Source organism: Rousettus aegyptiacus, unplaced genomic scaffold (assembly GCF_014176215.1).
Source record: "Rousettus aegyptiacus isolate mRouAeg1 unplaced genomic scaffold, mRouAeg1.p scaffold_m13_p_18, whole genome shotgun sequence".
In the NCBI taxonomy this organism is placed as follows: Eukaryota; Metazoa; Chordata; class Mammalia; order Chiroptera; family Pteropodidae; genus Rousettus; species Rousettus aegyptiacus.
In genome coordinates, this window is record NW_023416293.1 from 14,144,838 (window position 1) to 14,164,739 (window position 19,902).

General features: G+C 61.3%; 1 protein-coding gene across 2 annotated transcripts in view; it reads right to left on the reverse strand.

Moving 5' to 3' along the window:
* Nucleotides 1–966: 966 nt before the first annotated feature.
* Nucleotides 967–19,902, reverse strand: part of KIF14 (kinesin family member 14) — a 28,041-nt gene continuing 9,105 nt past the window's right edge. For both annotated transcript variants that reach the window (XM_036235490.1, XM_036235491.1), the window contains 21 exons: nucleotides 19,716–19,831; nucleotides 18,530–18,702; nucleotides 17,849–17,996; nucleotides 17,507–17,570; nucleotides 16,801–16,985; nucleotides 15,004–15,106; nucleotides 14,540–14,682; nucleotides 13,713–13,860; nucleotides 13,043–13,195; nucleotides 11,998–12,124; nucleotides 10,933–11,026; nucleotides 10,299–10,431; nucleotides 9,308–9,408; nucleotides 7,299–7,393; nucleotides 6,762–6,983; nucleotides 6,338–6,507; nucleotides 5,190–5,366; nucleotides 4,562–4,684; nucleotides 3,185–3,259; nucleotides 2,589–2,727; nucleotides 967–2,035 (listed from right to left, as the gene is read on the reverse strand). In XM_036235490.1, coding sequence (XP_036091383.1) covers nucleotides 1,776–2,035; nucleotides 2,589–2,727; nucleotides 3,185–3,259; nucleotides 4,562–4,684; nucleotides 5,190–5,366; nucleotides 6,338–6,507; nucleotides 6,762–6,983; nucleotides 7,299–7,393; nucleotides 9,308–9,408; nucleotides 10,299–10,431; nucleotides 10,933–11,026; nucleotides 11,998–12,124; nucleotides 13,043–13,195; nucleotides 13,713–13,860; nucleotides 14,540–14,682; nucleotides 15,004–15,106; nucleotides 16,801–16,985; nucleotides 17,507–17,570; nucleotides 17,849–17,996; nucleotides 18,530–18,702; nucleotides 19,716–19,831 — 2,949 coding nt within the window. In that variant the 3' untranslated portion in view covers nucleotides 967–1,775. The remainder of the gene's footprint in view (nucleotides 2,036–2,588; nucleotides 2,728–3,184; nucleotides 3,260–4,561; nucleotides 4,685–5,189; nucleotides 5,367–6,337; nucleotides 6,508–6,761; nucleotides 6,984–7,298; nucleotides 7,394–9,307; nucleotides 9,409–10,298; nucleotides 10,432–10,932; nucleotides 11,027–11,997; nucleotides 12,125–13,042; nucleotides 13,196–13,712; nucleotides 13,861–14,539; nucleotides 14,683–15,003; nucleotides 15,107–16,800; nucleotides 16,986–17,506; nucleotides 17,571–17,848; nucleotides 17,997–18,529; nucleotides 18,703–19,715; nucleotides 19,832–19,902) is intronic.

Here is a 19,902-nt window from a genome sequence, read left to right on the forward strand (position 1 = left end):
AATCTGGGTGAGCACTTGCTCTGCAAAAGGCAGCTTCCCCCTTGTATGGGGGATGGGGTGGGGGATGCCTTTTGGGTTCCCACCAAAGGTTCCCTCGGCTTGCAAATTGTCACCTCAGGTCTCTCCACTTTTGCTCCATAGCCTGTGGGATTTAACTAAAGACAGCCTTTCCCCTCTTCTGTGACAAGTGAATCCTTTTTATATTTAGATAACCCCTCAGAATAGTGATGAGCACACAGGCCCCACAGATTAGAGTATGCTGATTCCGTAGGTAGACTAAATATTTTGCTAAAAATTTCAGAAAGACCTCGTGACGGACACACCCGCGCGGCCCTGTACCTTCCCGCCTTTTAGTTCTCCTTATCGTGGGGCCTGTTGGTGGCAGATAGGTGTCCAAGTACGTCACGTCGAAACAACTGCAAGCCTACTTGGTACGCATAGAATGTTACAAATGACACGGGCTTGCGCCGAGTGTGGCCTGGTACGCACGACGAGGGTTTCGCGGCTAGAGCCGGGAAAGACGGGCGGACTCGAGCGGGTACTGGCATCTCCCACCCGCCAGGACTTACTCCGAAGGTTTCCTCACTCTACGCTCCATCCGTGGCACGGGTATCACTCTGCTTCCTGCCGACGAGGAAATGGGCGTGAAGACAGCAAGCCCCTTGTCCCAGGCCACTTAGACACTAGGCAGCCTTGTTGGGGTTCACACTCCAGGTGTGTGAGAAATGTGTCGCACCTCAAAGTTCATGCTCTTTCCGCCACAGCACCCGACATTTCAGACACGGCCAATTAAGGGGGCAGAGCGATGTTTTTCAAAAAATCTAAGCAGGTGTCAGAATGATGTTAATATGTTTGCTGATTCCTAGGTTTGTGTTTGATTTGCAATGCTGCCACAGCTGTTATCAGCAATTTCGAGTCAGGAATAAAATAAAATAAATTTCAAAAAAACCTTAGACCAAGACACAATTCTCCAGCTGACAAGATTTATTAAATGCATTCCCTTTATATTATTTATTAGTGCACATGATTCCAATAGCAAATATAGTTTCACTCATATACCTACTGTATAAGAATTTAGTTCAGAGCATAAATATATAAACGTACAAAATTTGATGAAGACACTGGTTTCTGACCAACCAAGTCATGAGAGCAAGTATAGAAAACAAAGATTAAATACTGAACAGTAAGATAAAAGCCACTACTGATAGTTCAGGTTCTTCGAACAGGTACCACCTTCAGGAAGTCGTGTGTGCACGGAGCCCGCGTGCCCCCCGCAGAGCATCGCTGAGAGCACACGGATACGCTTCAGAACCCGCACCCGCTCAGGCGCAAGGAAATTAAACAACACGGAAGCAGTTTGCTGCCCCGCACCATGTGAAAGCGGCTGAGCACCCAGCGAGGCCTGCGCGGGCGAGCTCACCCTGTCCCCGTCACCTCCGCTCCCCTGTGCCCACCCTCCCGGGGAGCGCGGGTGCTCGGCTGCTGCTGGTTCCGTCTGCACCCAGGGACAAAGAACCACCCACCAACCAGGCGACAGCCAAGCAGGCAGCGCGTCGAGGCCAAGGCCAACGCTGCCGTCGCAGAGCCGGGCGAGGCCCCCGCCTGACGCGCCCGCCTGGGCCGCCGGCACCCACGAGCTTTCCGCCGTCTCCAGCCCACGTCCTCGGGCGCAGCGGTCAGGGCCACGAGCCCGGCTGGGGCTGGGGAGGCCGCGCGTGGCCACGCCAGGGCACGCCTGGGTCCCCTGCGTGGCCGGCCCTGCCCGACGCGGACCGTCACCGTCCTCCTGGGCTTTCCCGGGGCGTCGGCGGACCGAGGCCCCTGTCGGTCTCCAGGCAGAAGAGGAGCGACCTGGCCACAGACTCCAGGCCCCTGCGGCTCTCTGCACGGCTGTCTGCGGGACCCTGCATGCCGACGTCATCGTCACCGTGCACACTGACGTCATCGCGAGCACCCCCGTCATCGTGCAAGTCCCTGGCCACGCTGCAGAGACTCTCGACGCAGTCCCTGAGCAGCTGCGGGTCGCTGCGGCGTCCTGTGCGGGAAGAAGGGGGTGTCAACAACCTCCCCGTCTCAGCAGGCACCTGCCAGTTCTGTGACCCAGATAGCTTTACGTCACAGTGACCCTGGGGGGCAGTTCCAACGCGTCTAGGATTATTCAGCGTGGCGGCTAAATCAGCATGTGGGGGGTTTGTTTTGTCTTTACTGATATATGTTAAACACGAATTCAATCGTACAAGTTCCTGTACTGGTAAATAATGTCAACTTCAGTTAATGAGTTAGACCAGAAATAAAGACGTCTGAGACTCCTCAAGCCAGGAGTCCCCAACCCCGGGCCGCAGACCGGTACTGGTCCCTGGCCTGTTAGGACCCGGGCCACGCAGCAGGAGGTGAGCGGTGGGCGAGCGAGCGAAGCTCCACCTGTATCTGCGGCCGCTCCCAGCGCCAGCATCGCCGCCTCAGCCCCGCCTCAGACATCGGGCATTAGATGCTCACGGGAGCACCAGTCACTGGTGCCACAGAGGCTGGGGACCGCTGCCGTAAGCTATACAATTCTGATTAGCTACGAATGCCATCGGAGTACATACCTCTCAGTGCAGCGATAACAATCTGAATAGTTTGCTCTAAGCAGTGTTTTAACTTCAAGAATTGTGGGGCGAGATTGACCATCTTCTTCAGATCCTGGTATCCAGAATTTTCTTCTTGTGCTTGAGCTCTGCAACTTTTCTGTATGAATAAAGTTAATATTTTTAAAAAATACAGAGTAGGCTCCATAGCAGTAAGGCTTAGTCAATGCGGTTTTAATTGACTGCAAACCTAGTTGATATTTTTTCTATTTACCTGTGACATGAGAATAAAGTAACTTGTCTAATTGACTTGTGTTTTAGAACCTCTGAGCATGCTGATTATTCAACACAAATTTTTAGCCTCTAAGGACTCTCCAGGCAAAAGCGAACAGGACACCGGCAGAGGTAAGAGACAGACAGGATGCGCCGGTGTTAATCGATGTCCATCCATCACTCGACCTGGTCAGTTACGACAGCCGGGAGGTCGCGGCCGGAGAGCTAGTGCCGCCGCTCCGCCCGGACGTGCTCAGAGGCGCTGCCGGCTGAGGGGAAGCCCGCAATCGACGCAGCCACGCGGACCCAGCGAAACGGTAACGCGCAGCACGATCGTCCCTTACTGTTTTCCACTCAGCGAAGATGTTTCCGAGAGACTCGGTCAAGGCCATGGCGCTAGCTCTCATCTGCTGGGCGACCTAGGGACGGCGTAAAACGGTTCGTCACACAAAGGAGTTCTTGAGACACGTCGAAGCCCCGGGGCTCTGTGGGCTGGGAGGGAGGACTCTCGTCCAGAAGTCGGAGGGAGACGCATCCTGTCGCCGGGACCACGTCGTCCCGTCACTGGGACAACTAAGCGGCCAGAGGCCCCGGATCGGGACGCCTCTCAGGATAAACCGCACGTCTGCTCCACAATCGGCACGGACACCCTCCGGCGTCTGTGGTAACGGCTTTCGTCTCGTATTTCAATGTTTATAGGAATGAAATCTCCAAAACTCCCCTGAGAAGGGAGCGAGGTAACCAAGTTGCCAAGTGAACGCTCTGCTGAGAACTTTACAGAGGCATTCCCCACCCCCCTCCGGCTTTACTGAGATGTAACTGACGTGCGACATTGTATCAGCTTGTGGAGTGCCACTTAGCAGTTTGATACATTGGGAAACCACCAGCAATTAATTAGCCTAGTGAACATCCCGCAGTTCACAGTTACCGAACAGATCGTCTTTTCCTGGTGACGAGAGCTCTCACTCCTGTAGCAGCTCTCGAGGACACCTCGGCAGTGCCGACCAAGGCCACCATGCCACCGATATGCCCAGGGCGTACTTGTCTGCGGCCGGAAGTGTGTGCCCCCCGCCCCCTGCCTGTCCCCCCCGCCCCAGCCCTGGCACCCACCAAGCCGTGACACAGGTCTTCCCACCTACGACAGGGGAAGACACAGGGCCAGGGCAGCGGGGGACTTGGTGAGTGCTTGCTGGAAGGTGACAGACCAGGTTTTAAACGCCGGTCTCCAGCGGGACACCTAGCCTTTTGTCCTGGGCCACCCCTGAGAGTGCTGGGCCTATGCTTTAGGTTGGTGGCAAGACGCTTATTTCAGGACGTCACTGAAAGCTCCACTGGTTCCGTATCTGATACGAAATCACAGATGTGAACCCCTGGCAAACGCGTAATTCAAGATGCTAGGTCACCAAGTGGTGGCTTCCATTCCCGAGTATCTGAACAGAGGCAGGTGGGAAAGGCCGAGTGGAAAGCGGTCACTAGGGGCCCCCGCCACCCCGCCCTGCCCGGGGGTCCATCCTAGACTGGGCGCCCCACCCGCAGCCCGGGCGGGAGCTGGTGGGACATTAACCACAGGCCGCGGTCACTCGACTCACCACACCACAAGGATGTCAACGCCTTTCCAACAGAAATAACACAAATTGAGATACACACATTCACAGCCTCTAATTCGCTGAGTTGGAGCACTCTGAGGACAGCGCTCCGCCCTCCGTTCCCAGCCGTCCTACCTCGTCCGGGGCGTGCTGCCCGCCGAGCTCGCCCTGGAGCCGCTCGGCCGCGTCTGTCCCCGAGTCCAGCAGGAGCCTCAGGCCCGAGCCCACGCCGTCCCGCAGGGCGGCCACGAAATGCTCCTAGGCGAGGTGCACGCGGTCACTGGCTAACTCAGCTCTTGCGTTTTTTAAAAATCATCAGATATTTGTTATATTTTGTGCTTATTATAGGAATTAATACATTCCGAGTTGCTAAATTCCACTGGAGCGGGAATCAGGACTAACGGTCCACACGGGAAGCGGGGCCGTGTGCAGTTTAGATCCCGCGTGTGACGCCGCTGGCTGTCACCCGTGGCAGGGCCAGCCGGGGCTCAGTGACACCCCGCGCCGGGCTTGCAGCAGCCAGGCCAGCCCGGGCACCAGCTCCCCGCCCACAGGGCTGTGCGCGCTGAAGCCTGGGGCCAGCGGCCTGAGAGCAGAGGCCGAGGCCCCAAACTGGCTGGCTGGGACGAAACCGCCCCGGTCTCACCGCGAAACGATTCAAAGTACGCGTCGTTTTAGAACAGAAACGACTGACGGGGTCAGGGACACGAGTAGCAGAGCCCCCGCCCCCCGTGACGCCCTCCGGACAGGGCGGCGAGCTCACCAGGGCGCCGGCGTCCACGCTGTCCTCGGCGTCCTCGCCGCTCCCGGCCTCCAGGAGCCGCGGCGCGCTGCCGTCCAGCACCGCGAGCCGCCCCGCGCACCGCACGGCCCGCCGCAGGGCGCGCAGGGCGTTCTGCTGGGCGTCCGCCACCATGGCCGGCATGTCGCCGCAGCAGCCCTGCGGGGCGGAGCGAAGCGCTGAGGCGGGCGAGGGGGGGACGGGGACCCGCGCGGACACGACCCACGACCCAGTCTGCGCTTCGCAAGGGTCGGGGCCAGACGGCGCGCAGCCCCGTGGCCGCCAACAGCCGGACGCCGGCGAGACACACGGCGGCCTCGGCCCCGACACCCGGCATGCGCGCGGCCGAGCCGGTCAGACGGCAGCGATGAGCCACGTCACGGGGCCGGGGGGACAGGGACAGCCCTTCCACCCACGGCTCCGGCTCCACCAGCCGAGCAGGCGCCCCTGAGCCTCTCTGCTACCTGCCGACCCTAGCAACCCTCGGGCTCTGAGAGCCAACCCGGCGTTTCTGCCACTGTTTCCAGCACCGCCCGCCCTCCCGCCAGCCCAGGGCCAGGCTTCAGGGCGTGGCGCCCCCTTCCCCCCCACCGCACAGTCCTGTTCCCTCGGCACCTACGCCCAAAGTGACCCTTCATCCGGGTGAACTTACGATCAACCCAACAACTTGGCCCTCACAGCCACACCCGATCTTACCTGATACAGGTAAACAGAAAACAAGTATGTTTCCTTGGCAAAATGCTACCGGCTGTGACTGAGCATGAGCAAGACGTCGCCTCTCCTCTGACAGAGGGTCGGCGGAGCAGTGACACAAGCCTGGGCCCGAGTCCCCGCTCTGTCCTCGAGCAGCTCTGTGACGTGAACGGGCTGCTGTCCCCCACCCCCCACCTCGTCTACACAACGGTGGCATTCCCAGCCCCAACTCCCGGGGGTGGCGGATTAGCTGTCAGCTCGGAGACCGCGGGGTCCTGCCTCGACGAGCCAGGCACGGTCCCCATAGCGCCAGGCTGTCCGAACAGGAGCCGCTTCTGAAGATCCTGCAGCTCGAGTTCTGGGGACATGCGGACGGGAGGCCAGCAACTACTCGTGGGGGAGCGAGTTCCTCGCGGGGCGCCCGGCGCACCGCTCACCTGCAGGAGCAGCTGGAGGTGGCCTCCCAGCCTCGCCACGGCCTCGCCCAGCTCGTCTCCGAGGCCGGCCGGGCAGACGCCGCGGGGCCAGCACGCGGCCAGCACCACCAGCTGCCCGAAGGCGCACGTGAGCCGGATGGTGTGCGCCTGGGCCTCGCGGTCGGAGAACACTTCGGGAGGAGGAGGAGGAGAGTTAGTGGGAGGGGCCCCCGCAGGGGAAGAGCCGGGGGACACGTGCACACGCATGGACACACAAACACGCACGCGCACATGTGCACACGGACACACATGCACACGCATGGACACACAAACACGCACGCGCACACGCGGACACACGTGCAGACGCATCCACACACGCACGGACACGCGCCCCCGGCAGCCAGCGCAGCGCGGGAAGCGGCGCGTGCGGAGAGCGCGTGCTTACGGCCGTCGGGGCTGTCTTCGTCCTGGGCCTCGTGGGCGCGGGCCACTGCGCACAGCGCCGCGCGGACCCGCAGGAAGCCGCGCAGCAGGCCGTCCGCCGCGCTGTCTGCCCCGCGGCCCCTCGCCAGCGCCGCCGCGGACCAGCCGATCAGCTCCCTGCAGACCCCGGGGAGGACGGGATCGGCCGCTCCGGGGCACAGGGTGCCCGCGGTCCCCGCGGAGCCTGGTCGGGCAGAAACCACGGCTTCAGTCCCGCCTCCCGCACGACGCCCCGCGTGAGCGCCGGCGCCCCGGGGACCCCGGCCGGGTGCTCACGCGGGCTGCGCGACCTCGGACGCCACGGCGAACACGCAGCCCCCCAGGGACCCGTCTCCCTCGGCGCCTCCACCCTCAGCCGCACCGCCCACTGCCTGCGCCGTGGAGCGGGCCGGCAGGCTGACCACGTCGCCGAGGCAACGGAAGCCTCTGGGAGCCTGACACGGGGCGGGGGTGGCAGAGCCAGGACTTGCGTCCGCAGGACACTCGGTGAGAAACGTACCCCAGGAACGCGACGAATGCGAGTGCTGAATCGGGGGAGCCTGGACGTCGCGCAAACAGCCAGAAACCCGTCTGTTCTTGGCCAAGCTCCTGCTCCTGGAAGGAGAGACCGTGAGGCTGGGGCTTTCGGGCTGCCCGGGGCGGCGCCGCCAGCGACGTCCGCTTTTACGCGCTCTGGGGAGAACGGGCGTGCGCGGTGTTCGCCACGGAAACGTTCACCGAGCAGCAAATCCATTCGGCTCGCTGAGCAGGAACGTGACTGTTCACAGCACTGCTCCGGGCGTCTCGTCGTTAAGCAGAATCGGCATCTACAGAGCACGTCGCTCGCAGGCCCTGGGCCGGCGCACGTGGTTTCTGGCGCGTTTAAGTCAGGAGAGGAGAGGAGTGAGGGCGGGGGGGGGGGGGCCGGGCGGACTCGGGGAGAACCCGGGCTGGCCCGAGGATTGAGGGCCGGGCGGGCCTCCGGGAGCAGTGGCACTGGGGGACGAGGCGGGCCAGCGGGACGGGGAGGCGGGCGTGGGGAGCAGGGCCGGGCGCTCCAGACGGGGCGCCGGGATGTGGGAGGCACTGCGGTCCAGGACGTGACAATTGAAACGTCTCTCGATTCCTAATTATTAACCTGAAATCTCTGAGATTTTATAAATGAGATCAAAATAAGTGTGGTTAAAACCAAGAAAGGCCTAAAAAGGTCTGGAAATCCAAATGGATTCTGAGCTGCAGCTAAAGATGAAGAAATTTTCCGAAAACCATCCAACAAGGATGCTGATTTTTCACGTGCAAAAGAGAGGCCTTTGGCACAGCAGCCAAGAAAATCGGGTCTTCAGGGGTCTCGGGCCTGGGCTGAGAACCGGCGCCTCCCTCATCAGCTCTGTGAGTCGGGCTGAGTCCCTTCGCCTCTCCAGATCCTTGCCCCCTCCCCCGTAAAAGGCGGCGGGGACAGGACCACCCACCCTCACACTCCTGGGGTAAGGACTGCACGAGATGACAATGCCGCGTAGCGAGCGCTCGATAATGAGCGCTCGGGTGACAACGCTGCCGTCAGACGCACGGCCGCGGCCCTGGCCTCCTGAGAAAGCCCAGACCCCGCCCAGAGCTCCGGCCCTGGGTGCACCCTCGGGTGCCCCCCGGGAGTCCCACAGCATCGCGCCCCATCGCAGGCAACACCAGCCCCCTCCAGCCAGGGACCCCGCTGCCACCACGATCCACCCTGGTGCCCTCACGGGCCTGGGCCCCACCGCCAGCCACGTCCTCACCAAGCCTCCCTCCTGACTGTGCATGAAACCCGACTCTGCCCTCCGGTCCTCCCGCCTGGCCTTAGTCTGGCTCTTTGTCAGCTGCTCCACTAGGGTCCCCAACCCCTGCTCCCTCAGGCCCTGGCGGACAGCAGTCCTGCTTAAACCCCAAACCCAGCAGTATTTGTTTACAAAACCGCATTTGTTTACAAAGCGAACTAAGCGGCTAAACTGGTTCCGAGACCTCGGCCTCCCTCATTCCGAAGCGTTCGCATCTGCAACGAGGTCTACGCAAAACCAGCTTTCCCTTGAAAAGCATCTGTTCGCGGTGGAAGTCTTGTTTCTAGTTAACGAGCAGCGCTGGTCACAGATAGACGGTCCCTGTCACCGCGACTTCGCCTTCCATGGTGCTCACACTAACTGCACCGCATTTGAAGTTCTACAACTTACAATAAACTCTCATGGAATACTCCGAGTTCTTGAAAAAGGGTAATCCTAAAGTAATAACTACTATTCGTTTTTGTAGGAAATTAAATTTACGCTATGCTAAGTTGCTCTTCGGATTTATGTGCCAAAATACTGGACGTTTTTGTTCCTATTTTAACTGACGCACGATTTAATGCCCCTAGTACTGCAATTTGATGCCATTCCGTTTACGTTACTGGGTTCCCCTCACGGAGATGTCCATCACGATGATGGACAGTTCCTTTAAATAAGGAAACGGCACGTGTTCGCCCCAGAACGAGGAAACCAAGGAGGAGAGAGGAGAAGTCACTACCTCCGCCTGGACAGCGAGGAGAGCGGCGTGTCCGTGAGGTCAGGCTCCCACTCGTCGTCGGGGTCGCAGAAGATGTCCTCACTCCTGGTGCCGCCGTGACTCTAAGAAAACAAAACAGACGGTTTCTCGTAATTTTGACTTCTTAAGTGTTCGGCAAGTGAAAAAAAAACCAGTTTAAATACTTCGTTACGCTTAAAATATAAAATTAGCAAAATTATGTTATCTGAGAAAAAAATCTAAAAAGAATCATGTTCCTGATCAAATGAGAAATCGATCACGTGATGCTAGGAACTGAATTAAAAGAGACGCACGAGAAAAAGCAAGAGACTTCATTCGGTGACCCAGGAACCAGAACCCGGGATGTGTTCGTGGAAACAGCGAAGGTGAAACCCACAGGAGAGAGACGGAGACCCGATGCCCGGACGTCGTCGCCCCCTGGCCGGACGGTCCGAACACGGCGATGAGCCGCGCCTTAATTAAATACCGAAAGCAGTAACGATTAAAGTTCTGACAAAACACGACGTGGACGTTGAGTCAGAAACAGGACAATGAGGCGGAAAATAAGCGGAGACCCTCGCGGCGACAGCCGAGATGGCGCACGAGGGGACGTGCGGGCCCCTGGGAACCGGATTCGGCGTCGGCGTCGGCGGGGGACCGTGACACGCGCCGCCGCTCCGACTGCATGAGCAACGCGCGTTCGTGGGGGGCGACTCGGAAAGCGTTCATGCCTGTGAACACGAAGGGGAAAAACCGAACTGCTCGCAAACCTGTCACGTGGAGAGAAACACCAGCGGCGTCCGGGGGTCTCCATTACGGATACAGTTACGACTACGTGAAAAGAATCCAACGGGCCCTACGAGCAGGCGAAGGCAAAGAAAAAACACCGACTGCCACCGCCGGTGGCTCTGGGACCCGTGGACGGCCTTTCATGGACACGCCACCCTCACGTGCTCATGCCAAGAGTGTGGCGCGGCCTCACTGTCATGCGGACCTCGTAGAGCTCCTTCATGGCCGCGAGCTTCGACTCGAACTTCTCCAGGCTCCAGGAGGTGCTGACGCCCAGTCGGAGGTCCTGCACGCGGACGCGGGTGCCGGAACCACGCCCGTCGCCCGGCGTGGCGAGTCTGCGGAGAGAGCAGAGGCGCGCGCGGAAACGGCCGCGGGCGCCGAGCGCCGCGTCAGAGCCGCCCCGAGGCGCTCGGCGCTCGGCCCGCCTACGGTGCCGCGTCACACACAGTCCCGTCTGGCACGTGCCACGTGAAAGCAGCTTCCCGTGCAGAAGTCTCTAAACGGAAAAGTGCTACGAGGCACATCCCCTTTGAAACGTGAAATGCTGATCAATTTTCAACTGAAAGGAAAATCAGTGACCCCTAAAGCCTCTACGATTATCCTGTTTATGAAATGCAGCGGGGTCAGTGGCCGGAAGCCCTTCGCTGCACAGTGGGCCCGGGAGGGGCGTCCGAGCACGTCGCCGGGGATCCTGACACCCGCCCGGCCCTGGACAGCACAATACTGTGTCTTTAGAGAAACTAAAACAAATAAAAATGACTGATAACAATAAACAATGTAAAAGGCAACTATTTTAAAGCAGAATCACCGTACAGGTAGGACAGTCGATTACTCACCTGCCGAAAACATAACGTCTTTTGAATCTGCTGCTGATGGCGTTGGCCTCCTGAATCATCATCGACAGTTTCATGGAGCTCCAGTTCATCTGGACTAATCGAAAAGACGGAGAAGGTTCGAGACACACGTATAGGGCTCACGTGCCTGGGGGGCAGAATAATGCCCGAAAGAAATCACCGATTTCAAACAAACGGCTTTAGCTACATATCACAGAAAACAAGGGCGATATCTGAGTAACTCCGAGTTTGGTGGAACAAAACATTCCACACAAAACGAGGTCGTTCTCAGGTATCTTCACCTCTGGAGGTGGAAGAGATTCAAAAGTCCATCTATCAATCAGAGCACGTGGGCCAGGTCTGCGTCCTGCATCAAGCACCCCAAATACCGAGACGTGTTTATGAGCTACTGCGGGAAACCTGAACGCGGCCTGCGTTTGCAATGAGGACGAGAAGTTACGCGTGTTGTGGGAGCGCAAGGCTGCACAGCGCGACCGTGCGCGGTGACAGAGGGACACGGATCGGACGCCACGATGTCTGGGCCTCGCTGCAGGCCAGCCCACGGCGCTCGGGCGAGGGCGGCCGGAACCGGGCTGCCCGCGTGCTGGCGCTGGGCACGGGCGGGCGCGCGAGCGTGTCCCGAGGCGATCGCTCCGCTTTTGTAGTTTGAAATTTTCCGTAACAGAAAAAAAAAGTTTACACTAAAAACACGCTGTGCTCCACACAGAAACCTAAGAATGTTCACAAAAAAATAACGTCTAAGCAAGAAAGAAGATGAAGTCCTCGATGACTGACCACAATCTAGATGTAAGGCGAGAACGAAGGATCAGAAAACGTATTTCTTAAAGCGTGTTATATACGTTAACATAATACCAAATATTCTAACCAAGTAAATATTTTGAAAACTGAATACCCTAGAAACCATCACTCATACAAATAAATCTAGATCCGGAATTGCTGGCATCTAGATTAAAACATGTCTAACGTGCAAAGGCGACTGACCGCGCCCCTCGGCATCACGTGAAACGAGGCGTGGCCGCGGGAGACGCCCCGGCCTCGCACACTCACTCGCGAAGGTTCTGTCCCGGCCGCCCTGGCTCTGCTGCAGGGTCTGGACCTCTGTAGCAATCTTCTGCCTTTCAGCTTCCAAGGCCTCCAGGATCCTCGTGTGGCGGATGCTGTGGTCCTCTAAAGCCTGCGGGACGGTCACAGGGCCTGGACGTCAGAGAGTGCCGAGACAGAAACTACGAAGGTCACGCGGCCATGCGCCGTGACCCGACCTCGCTCCACAGTACGCGGTTGACTGAGCATAAATGATTCGTAAACTATTTTTATAAAATGATTCCCCCCCAAAAAATCTTTTCCTTTCCGTCGATAGGAAGTAAAACCTCATTTGACACAAAGAAGCCTGACAACCGCCCACAAACGACAATTCTTTTAAGGTTCAAACGATTCTACCTTTCCGCCTCAAACCCTCCGCGGCGGCTGACTGGCCCTCTGTCCCGGAGTCGGCCGGCGACACACGGCCACCACGGCAGTGTCCGAGTGTCCGAGCCTCGTGGTCACCGGGGGTGTGTCCTTCCGCCCCCCCGCCCCTCCCCCCCCCACCACGCTACGGACTCGGAGAAGAGGAACGAAAGGGGCGTTTGGAGTAAAGCTCTGGCGGGGACGTGAGGGGCTGGAGCAGACAGCATCGGCGGCTCCCCAACCGTGGGCCCCCCAGGACCCCTGCACAGCACGTCTGGGGTTCGGCGTCCAGCGGGAAGGCTGCCTGGCAGTCCCGGGACCCCGCCGTGAGAACCGCCAAGATGGAGATCGCCACGGGCCACGAGGCCGGCTGAGAGGTGGCGGGCACCCTGGCTCACGTCCGGTCCTGTGGACCGGGCCGGTGGGGGCCCCGAAAGGCGACGACACAGCCGGAGCTTCGGCTCGCGACCGGGGAGGCCCTGGCCCCACGGCGGACATCGGGGAGCGGCACCGTCTGTCCTCCGCGCCGGCCCCTCTGAGCCGGACCCCGGAGTCGGCCCCACGCCGAGCCGCCGCGAGTCTACGGGGCAGAGCGAGGCCCAGCCAGCCCCTCCCGGACGCGGCGCGGGCTGCGGCGTGGGGTCACCTGTCTCGCGGCCAGAGCCTCCGCCTGCAGCCGCACCCTGCTGGCCCGTGTCTCCTGCTCCAGCCGTTGCTTCGCCCTTTCTAGCGCCTCGATCCTGTCGTTGGCCTTTTGGTTATTTATTTCCTGCAGTTTCTTCCTCTGAGACTCTTCTTTCTTTAAAGGACAACAAGAACTAACTAGGACAAACACACGAAGCGTTTTTTTGGAAAGACACCCACAGTGCACAGAGGCCCCTCCCGCAGTCCAGGCCCACGGAAGCCGCCCTGCAGCTGCAGGACTCGCGGTGGACCTGCCGCACGCGCCGCCCCCGCCGGGCCCTGGGGTGCCGGCGCCACAGAGACGGCCCGGGCTCCGTGCTGGGGGTGGGGGGGGGTCGCCGTGCCACCGCGCGGAACGGTCCCCGCCACCTGGGAAGCCACCGCTGCGGCGCTTCCGAACGTCCACCGTGGCAGCGGGCTCAGGCCGGCCGGGGGCACAGGGGAGCGCGCCGAGGGCGGGGAGGGGACGGGCTCCCGGGGGCCCCTCGGCGCTGCCCTCCCGCCGCCCGCCGCCCCGCCGCCAACGCGTCCCTCTGTCGGGGAGACACAGCGCAAGCCGCGTGACGCGTCCGTCGGGGCAGACGCGGAGGCGGCCGGCGCCCCCACGCCGGGCGGGGACGCGGCGCACTCACCAGCTCGGCCTCCAGCGCCCTGATGCGGCTCTCGTAGGCGGCCTTCTGCGAGGCCAGCTCGCGCCGGGCCAGCTCCTCCGCGACGCGGACGCCCTGCAGCGTCTCCTCCCGGGCCCGCAGCTGCGCCTCCCTCACCTCCGCCTCCAGCCTGCGGGGCAGAGCAGGCTGGGCCCCAGGGACCCCTCGCCCCTCGCCGCCCAGCGCCGCGTGGAAGTGAGTCTCAGACCCCGCCTCTGACACCCCCTCAGTGACGGTCTCAAGTTTTCGCTGGCTTTAGAATGATTTCCACAAGGAAATGTAAAAGGATGAAAGCTTGCCCGATGTTTAGGAAAATGCGTTTCTCTAACGCTTAAGAAAAATCAGTTACACAGAAACGTGATGTTGCGGCGAGCGCCGCGGTGGACAGGAAGCATCGAGGGCATTTGTGCTGCACCAGCGATGGCTGCAGCAGAAACAGCAGGTCACGTGTGGGTCACAGGTTAGGAGACGGCGAATGACTCCGAAAGCGCCGTGGGCAACGGGCCACGGGGCGGGTCAGTCCAGCCTCCCAGGGCCGTGTTCCCATCCGCCAGAACCCTCCGCTGACCCCTCGGCCAGGAGCCGCCCCACACGCTGTCTGCCTGTCGCCCACGCGGGGACGAGGTCCTCCTGTGTGCGGCGTGTCCCCACAGGTCTCTCCTTCCCGGCACCCAGCACGCCACAGACACAGAGCGCCTGCCCCGTGGGCATTTGGGGACCGAGCGACTGCACCCAGGAAAAAGACTGGAAGGCAGTGCCCGGGCACCACTGCGCCCCGCGCGGCCGCCCGACTCGCCCGCGACACTCACTGTGACCTCTGAGCCGCCAGCAGCTCGTTCCTCGCGAACTCGAAGTCCTTCGGGCCCTCGCCGGCCGGCCGCCTCCCGCTCTGCGCCTCCGCCGGGTGGCTGAACCGGAAATAGTGCTCGCCCCCGAGGACCACGCGGTCGCCCTGCAGCACGCAGAGAGGTCGCACGGGACGTGAGCCCAGGCGACACCACGCGGGGGCGGCCGCCGTGCTCGGACACCCGACGCCGCCCCGCGCGGGCGACGGGCTCCGGGCCCCGCGACCAGCGCTCGCGAGGGCTCCCCGGCCCTCCGCCGCACACAGCGACGCGGCGGGCTCGGCTCAGCGGGGCCCGTCGCAGTGACGCGGCTTGCGACTTGGCACAGGGGAACGATCGGGAAGGGGACGCTCCAGACTGGGACGCGAAGAAACGGAAAGTCCTGCCCGGAGCACGCGGCGCCTCACGCCCGGCCCCGGCCGGCTTACGTGGTGCAGCACCGTGGGCTCCGAAATCTGCTGCCCGTTCACGTACGTCTGCGCGTCCCCGACGGGGGCGATGCTCACGGTGCCGCCGCGACTCCTGATGGTGCTGTGAGGACAGAGACACGCCGTCGCCGAGGGGTCGCGCGGCCAGGCCGGCGGCGCGGGGCGAGCCTGCGAGGGCTTCTCCTTCGGCGCCCGGGTTCACACCGACGCGGACAATGCCGTGGCGTTCCCGCTGCCCGCCCACCATGTGACGTTCGGGTGAAAAGGCCTGGGCTCTCTGGCAGCTCGATCCGCCGGGGGTCGGGAGAATCTTCGCGGACCGCGCTCTGATGATCGCCGCCTTTAAAAAGAACACTGGCCCTCCCCACCCCCCGCCCTCCCCGCCCTCACACGTAGGAAAAAATACCAGAAGCAAAATCAAAGTATCGACACTGGCTCATGTCTAAGGGGAACAGCAGTTAAGCATTCTCGTTTTTCACTTTCCTGACGTTGCGTTTTGATCCGAGTCTAAATCACGGAAGAACGTTTTCCCCTCGTGACGAAGGGTGGCAGAGAGGGCGCGCGCAGGGATCAAGCCCGTCGCTGGACCCGGCTGCCGGTGACGCCGGAGGCGGAGCGACCGATGCCCTGCGTTCCGCTGACTCTTTTTATGCAGAGTACGGCGGAGACCCCGAAGTCCAGCTCAGCTCTGGGCGAGCCCGACAGGGCGGGAGGGGCAGCTGCCGCGAGGCCGAGTCCTGAGCGGGCGCCTCTGGCTGCTGGCCGGGCCGAGAGCATCGGCGGCGCCCAGGCCACCGCGGCGTCTGGCGAGAGCGGCTCACCCGGCAATGTGACTCGCCCGCGGCACGGTGCCGCCCACCCGGTGTGCCCGCCGGCTGAGGCGAACCACGCCTGCCTGCTCGCGCCCCCTCCCTCCCCCCATGCTCCCTGCCCCGCCACCAAAGCCCTCGGCCCAGCACTCTGGAGCCCCACCCCCTGGCTGGACCACCAACCTCCCTTGTCTGCCACTGGATCCCCGTAAGAGCCCCCCGAATTTGCCGGGACGGTGGCTCCCCTCCATGGTTTGAGTCACCCCTCCAACACAGGAGGCCGCTCCCTTATCTCCATGATCTGCCGAGGCCGGACGTAAATGCTGGGGTCCAGGGAGCTCCAGCTAGAGGGGAACCCCTCCTTTTATATCTAAGCAGTGAGTCCGCAAGACCCACCTAACCCGGACTTCCAAACCAAAAGAGAATTCCAGACTACGTTAGGACCTAAACGCGAGAGCAAAACCTCACAACGTCTCAAAGAAAGTGTAGGAGCCCATCTCCATAACCTCGGGGTTTCTCAAACGAGACACACGAAACGGCTAGCCCAGAGGGAAAGGCTGAGCGCGGTAAAGCGAAGACCCTCGACCCGCCTACGGGCGCCACGGGAGGGAAAAAACGGACCACACGCCGGGACGGGCGACCCGAAGGCACCGCGCGGGGCGGAGCGACACCGTCCTAGAGATGCCGCGTCGCCATTCCGTTCCCAAGAGCAAGAGCCACGTGACTCGAAAACAAACTCGCCAGCCCAACCGAGACTCCCGGCCGCAGATGGCCGGAGCTCAGTCCTGAGGGGCCCGGCCCTGGGTGCAGATCACTTCACGCAACGAAGAGATGGCGCCTTCGCTGGGCACTCCCAGCGGTCCTCGCAAAGCCCTCCGAGCGCAGCCGGAGGGTCACACCGAAGCATCAGTATGAACGGTGCCTCGCGTGGCAGAAGCCGCCGCGGCCGGGGTGGGGGAGCCCACCAAGGAGTGGAAGACGCACATACCAGTGATCCTCAGCCACCAGCACCCCGGACAACTGGATGTCATGGCTGGAGCCGGGGTGGCACTTCCCGACGGTGCTGGTCCCCTCTTTGATCACGTACAGCAGCACCTCCGACAGCTGAGGGTCTTCGGTGAGGTTGACCAGGTATGGCAAACGGTTGTCCACTTGAAATGTAATTCCTGCTTTCTAGAGGCCAGAAAAAAGCCAACTGTCACCGTGAGCATGAAATTGTCAAGTTCACGTAACACGAAAGGTCCGTGACAGCCACCGGAACGGCTCTCCGCGATGTCTCAGCGACTGGAAGGCTCTCGGACTCTCCCTAGCGACCACCCCGGGACAGACGCCTCGGCCACGTCGCCCGCTCGTCGCCCTTCCTCGCCCTCGGCCTGGCCGAGCGCCGACCCGTGGCCAGCACGTCACGCCTGTGTCCTCAGAACCTGTGCCCTGAGCCACCCTGCCCGCCCCGGGAAGGAGCGTCGGGTCCTCTAACAAGGTCCAGTCTCTCTCACCCTTTGAAGAAGCAAAAACAGGACTACGCCTACCCCCGCCCAGCCCCGGACTAGGGCGAGGGCGCTGGCTCTGCGGCCGGCCCCCGGCGCCCACCTTAGCGCCACGCGCGCCCCCGGCCCAGGCCGAGGGGTCGGAGCTCCATGTTTGCTGGAGTCTGTCTTTGGCGTCTAAGTCGTTCAAGAACAGTGAGCGGGTACCTGTAACTCCTTGATTTCCTGAAGTTTTCTTTTCTCAGCTTGTTCGAATTTTCTTTTCCACACTCTTCCCAAAGACAAACAAAACAAGAGCATTAAAAACATCTAGACGTCGAAGACTGAGAATCAAGAGGCGACCAATAGACCATGAAACCACCTAGGACCGTGGGTGACAGTCGGGGCGGGCTGTGCTGTTCACGTGGGGCGGGAAGGCAGAGGCGAGTCCTCCGAGGCCCCTGCCCGCCGGCCCCGGGGCGCCGGGCAGTATGCGCAGAGGCCACGCACCCCACCAGGCCGCACGCCCCCCGCGAGCCCCACCAGGCCGCGCTCGCCCCACACACCCACCTTTGCATCTCCGCCATGTCTCTCTCCTGTCGGTGCAATTTCATTCTCAAGGACGCGATTTCCTGCTGACAGAGCCTGTACCGCTCAGGGTCAACGTTCTGACGGCTTCTCTGAGCAGCTCTCAGCTTTTCAATTTCGGCTTTCAACTCTGAGGGTGCGTAAGGACAGGGCTGACTGACAGCGCGTGCTCCGGAGCCGTTCCCACGGCGAGAGCCCTGCGGTGACTGCATGAACTAGACCCGCTCTCCGCTGGCCCTCGGGCCTGCCACGGCCGCCCACCCCGGCCGCAGAAAAGGCGGGGGCCCCGCACGGAGCCGCTGGCTGTGACAGCGGCCACGGGGAAGGGCCCCAGAGGGAAACGAGGCGCCGCCCTTCGTGCCACGGGGACACGCCCCAGCGTGGGGGCCACCTCCCCTCGCTCGTCCTCCGTGGCGCCGGCGCGGGGGCCACCTCCCCTCGCCCGTCCTCCGTGTGCTGCGCCCCTTCTGGCTGTTTCCCCCCGACTGCTCGCCCCCTTTCCTGCCGTCCCCCCATCGATGCAGGACGAGGATCCATCATAAACCGGCTTGGAAAAAATCTTTGGTGTTCCTAAGCCGCACTGTCGTGAGCACGAGCGGCCTGCGAGGCGGACGCGCGGTGGGGGGGTCAGGGGCGGGGGTGCTGGGGCCGCGGAGCACCCACCTCTGAGCAGCGCGGCCCTGCCGTCCTCGTTGACCCGCGCCACGTTGACGATGGCCCGCGCCTGCTGGGCGTAGCGCAGCGTGCTCAGCGTCTCCTCCACGCTGCCCGCGGCCGGGCTGACGGTGGCCACCATGGCGGTCCTCGCGTTCCCGCCCAGGCTCTCCTTCAGCAGCCTTGGGGGAGAGTGGAGACTGCACCCCGCGCCCCCCGCGCCCCGCGCAGCCCTGTGCTGCCCCTGCTGTTTCTACAGCTCGCGAACACTTCATTTTCTCCTCTGATCTTTACGTTGCTTCATGAAACACGGATCTCAAATCTGGTTCACCATCGCCCGCCCCCCACCAGGCTGGGGGCGTCCGGGTCACCCCGCACCTCCCACGCCGGCCCGCCTCCTGGAGCAGGCGTCGCGAATGCTGGGAACGATGGATGGGCCTGCGAACGTACACTCTGTTTTCTACTAATTGCAAAAGCCTTATTTTAAGAGGAGGAAAAAGTATGAAACTAAAAAGACTTTTTATTAATGAAGAATAAATTTTACCGTTCTTAACTTTCGAAAGGCATTAAAAAGAAGTCAGATTTTCCCTTCCGGGTTTTAAGGTGGCAATTACATTAGAATAAATCAATTATGAAGACACGCGGCTGTCAGTTACGGATGCGGTCCTCATCGGAATCATACAGTGACGCCCGTGAGAACCGGACGTTGAGTCTATACGGACGTGACTTAACGGGAATAAATCCGAAACGGGCATGTGTGCTGACGAAAACGCCGCACCCTGACCTGCCAGCCGGCGCGTGCCACGCACCAAAACTATTTCGCTTCGCGGTGCGCAGTCACGTCTGGCCACGCCGGATGTGCTTGAACATGAGGCACCAACGGTGTGAAGCACAGTAGGTGCTTACACTGATACAGCGCCTACTATGTGTCGCGTGTCTGTATTCATCACTTACTTCTTACTACGACCCTAAAACAAAGGGACGTTTTACAGTTGCGACAACAGGCTGAGGGGCCAGTGATTCGCCCCAAGTCAGAGATTCGGACACAGAGCTGAGCTCCGAACCCAGGCGGTCGGCTCTGGGATGCGAACTGCCACCCACGTCTCCTCTGCCCCAAGCTCAGAGTCCCCGCGGCACTGTCCCCACGGCATTCACTACGCGTCATACAGTTCTCTGAACTTCAGGAGATACTTGCCAGGTGAGAACCGATTCGCGGTAAGGAATGAAAACCCTCTTCCGGTGCGCGTGCTCGGACAGCGCAGATATGACTTTGCCCAGGGTCAGCAGGGACTTGTTGATGCTCACGCCCTCCTGCGTACAGGACAGAAACACGCACCGACGTCGAACCTGCTCACGATGAACTTCCCAGGGCGCACTTCCTC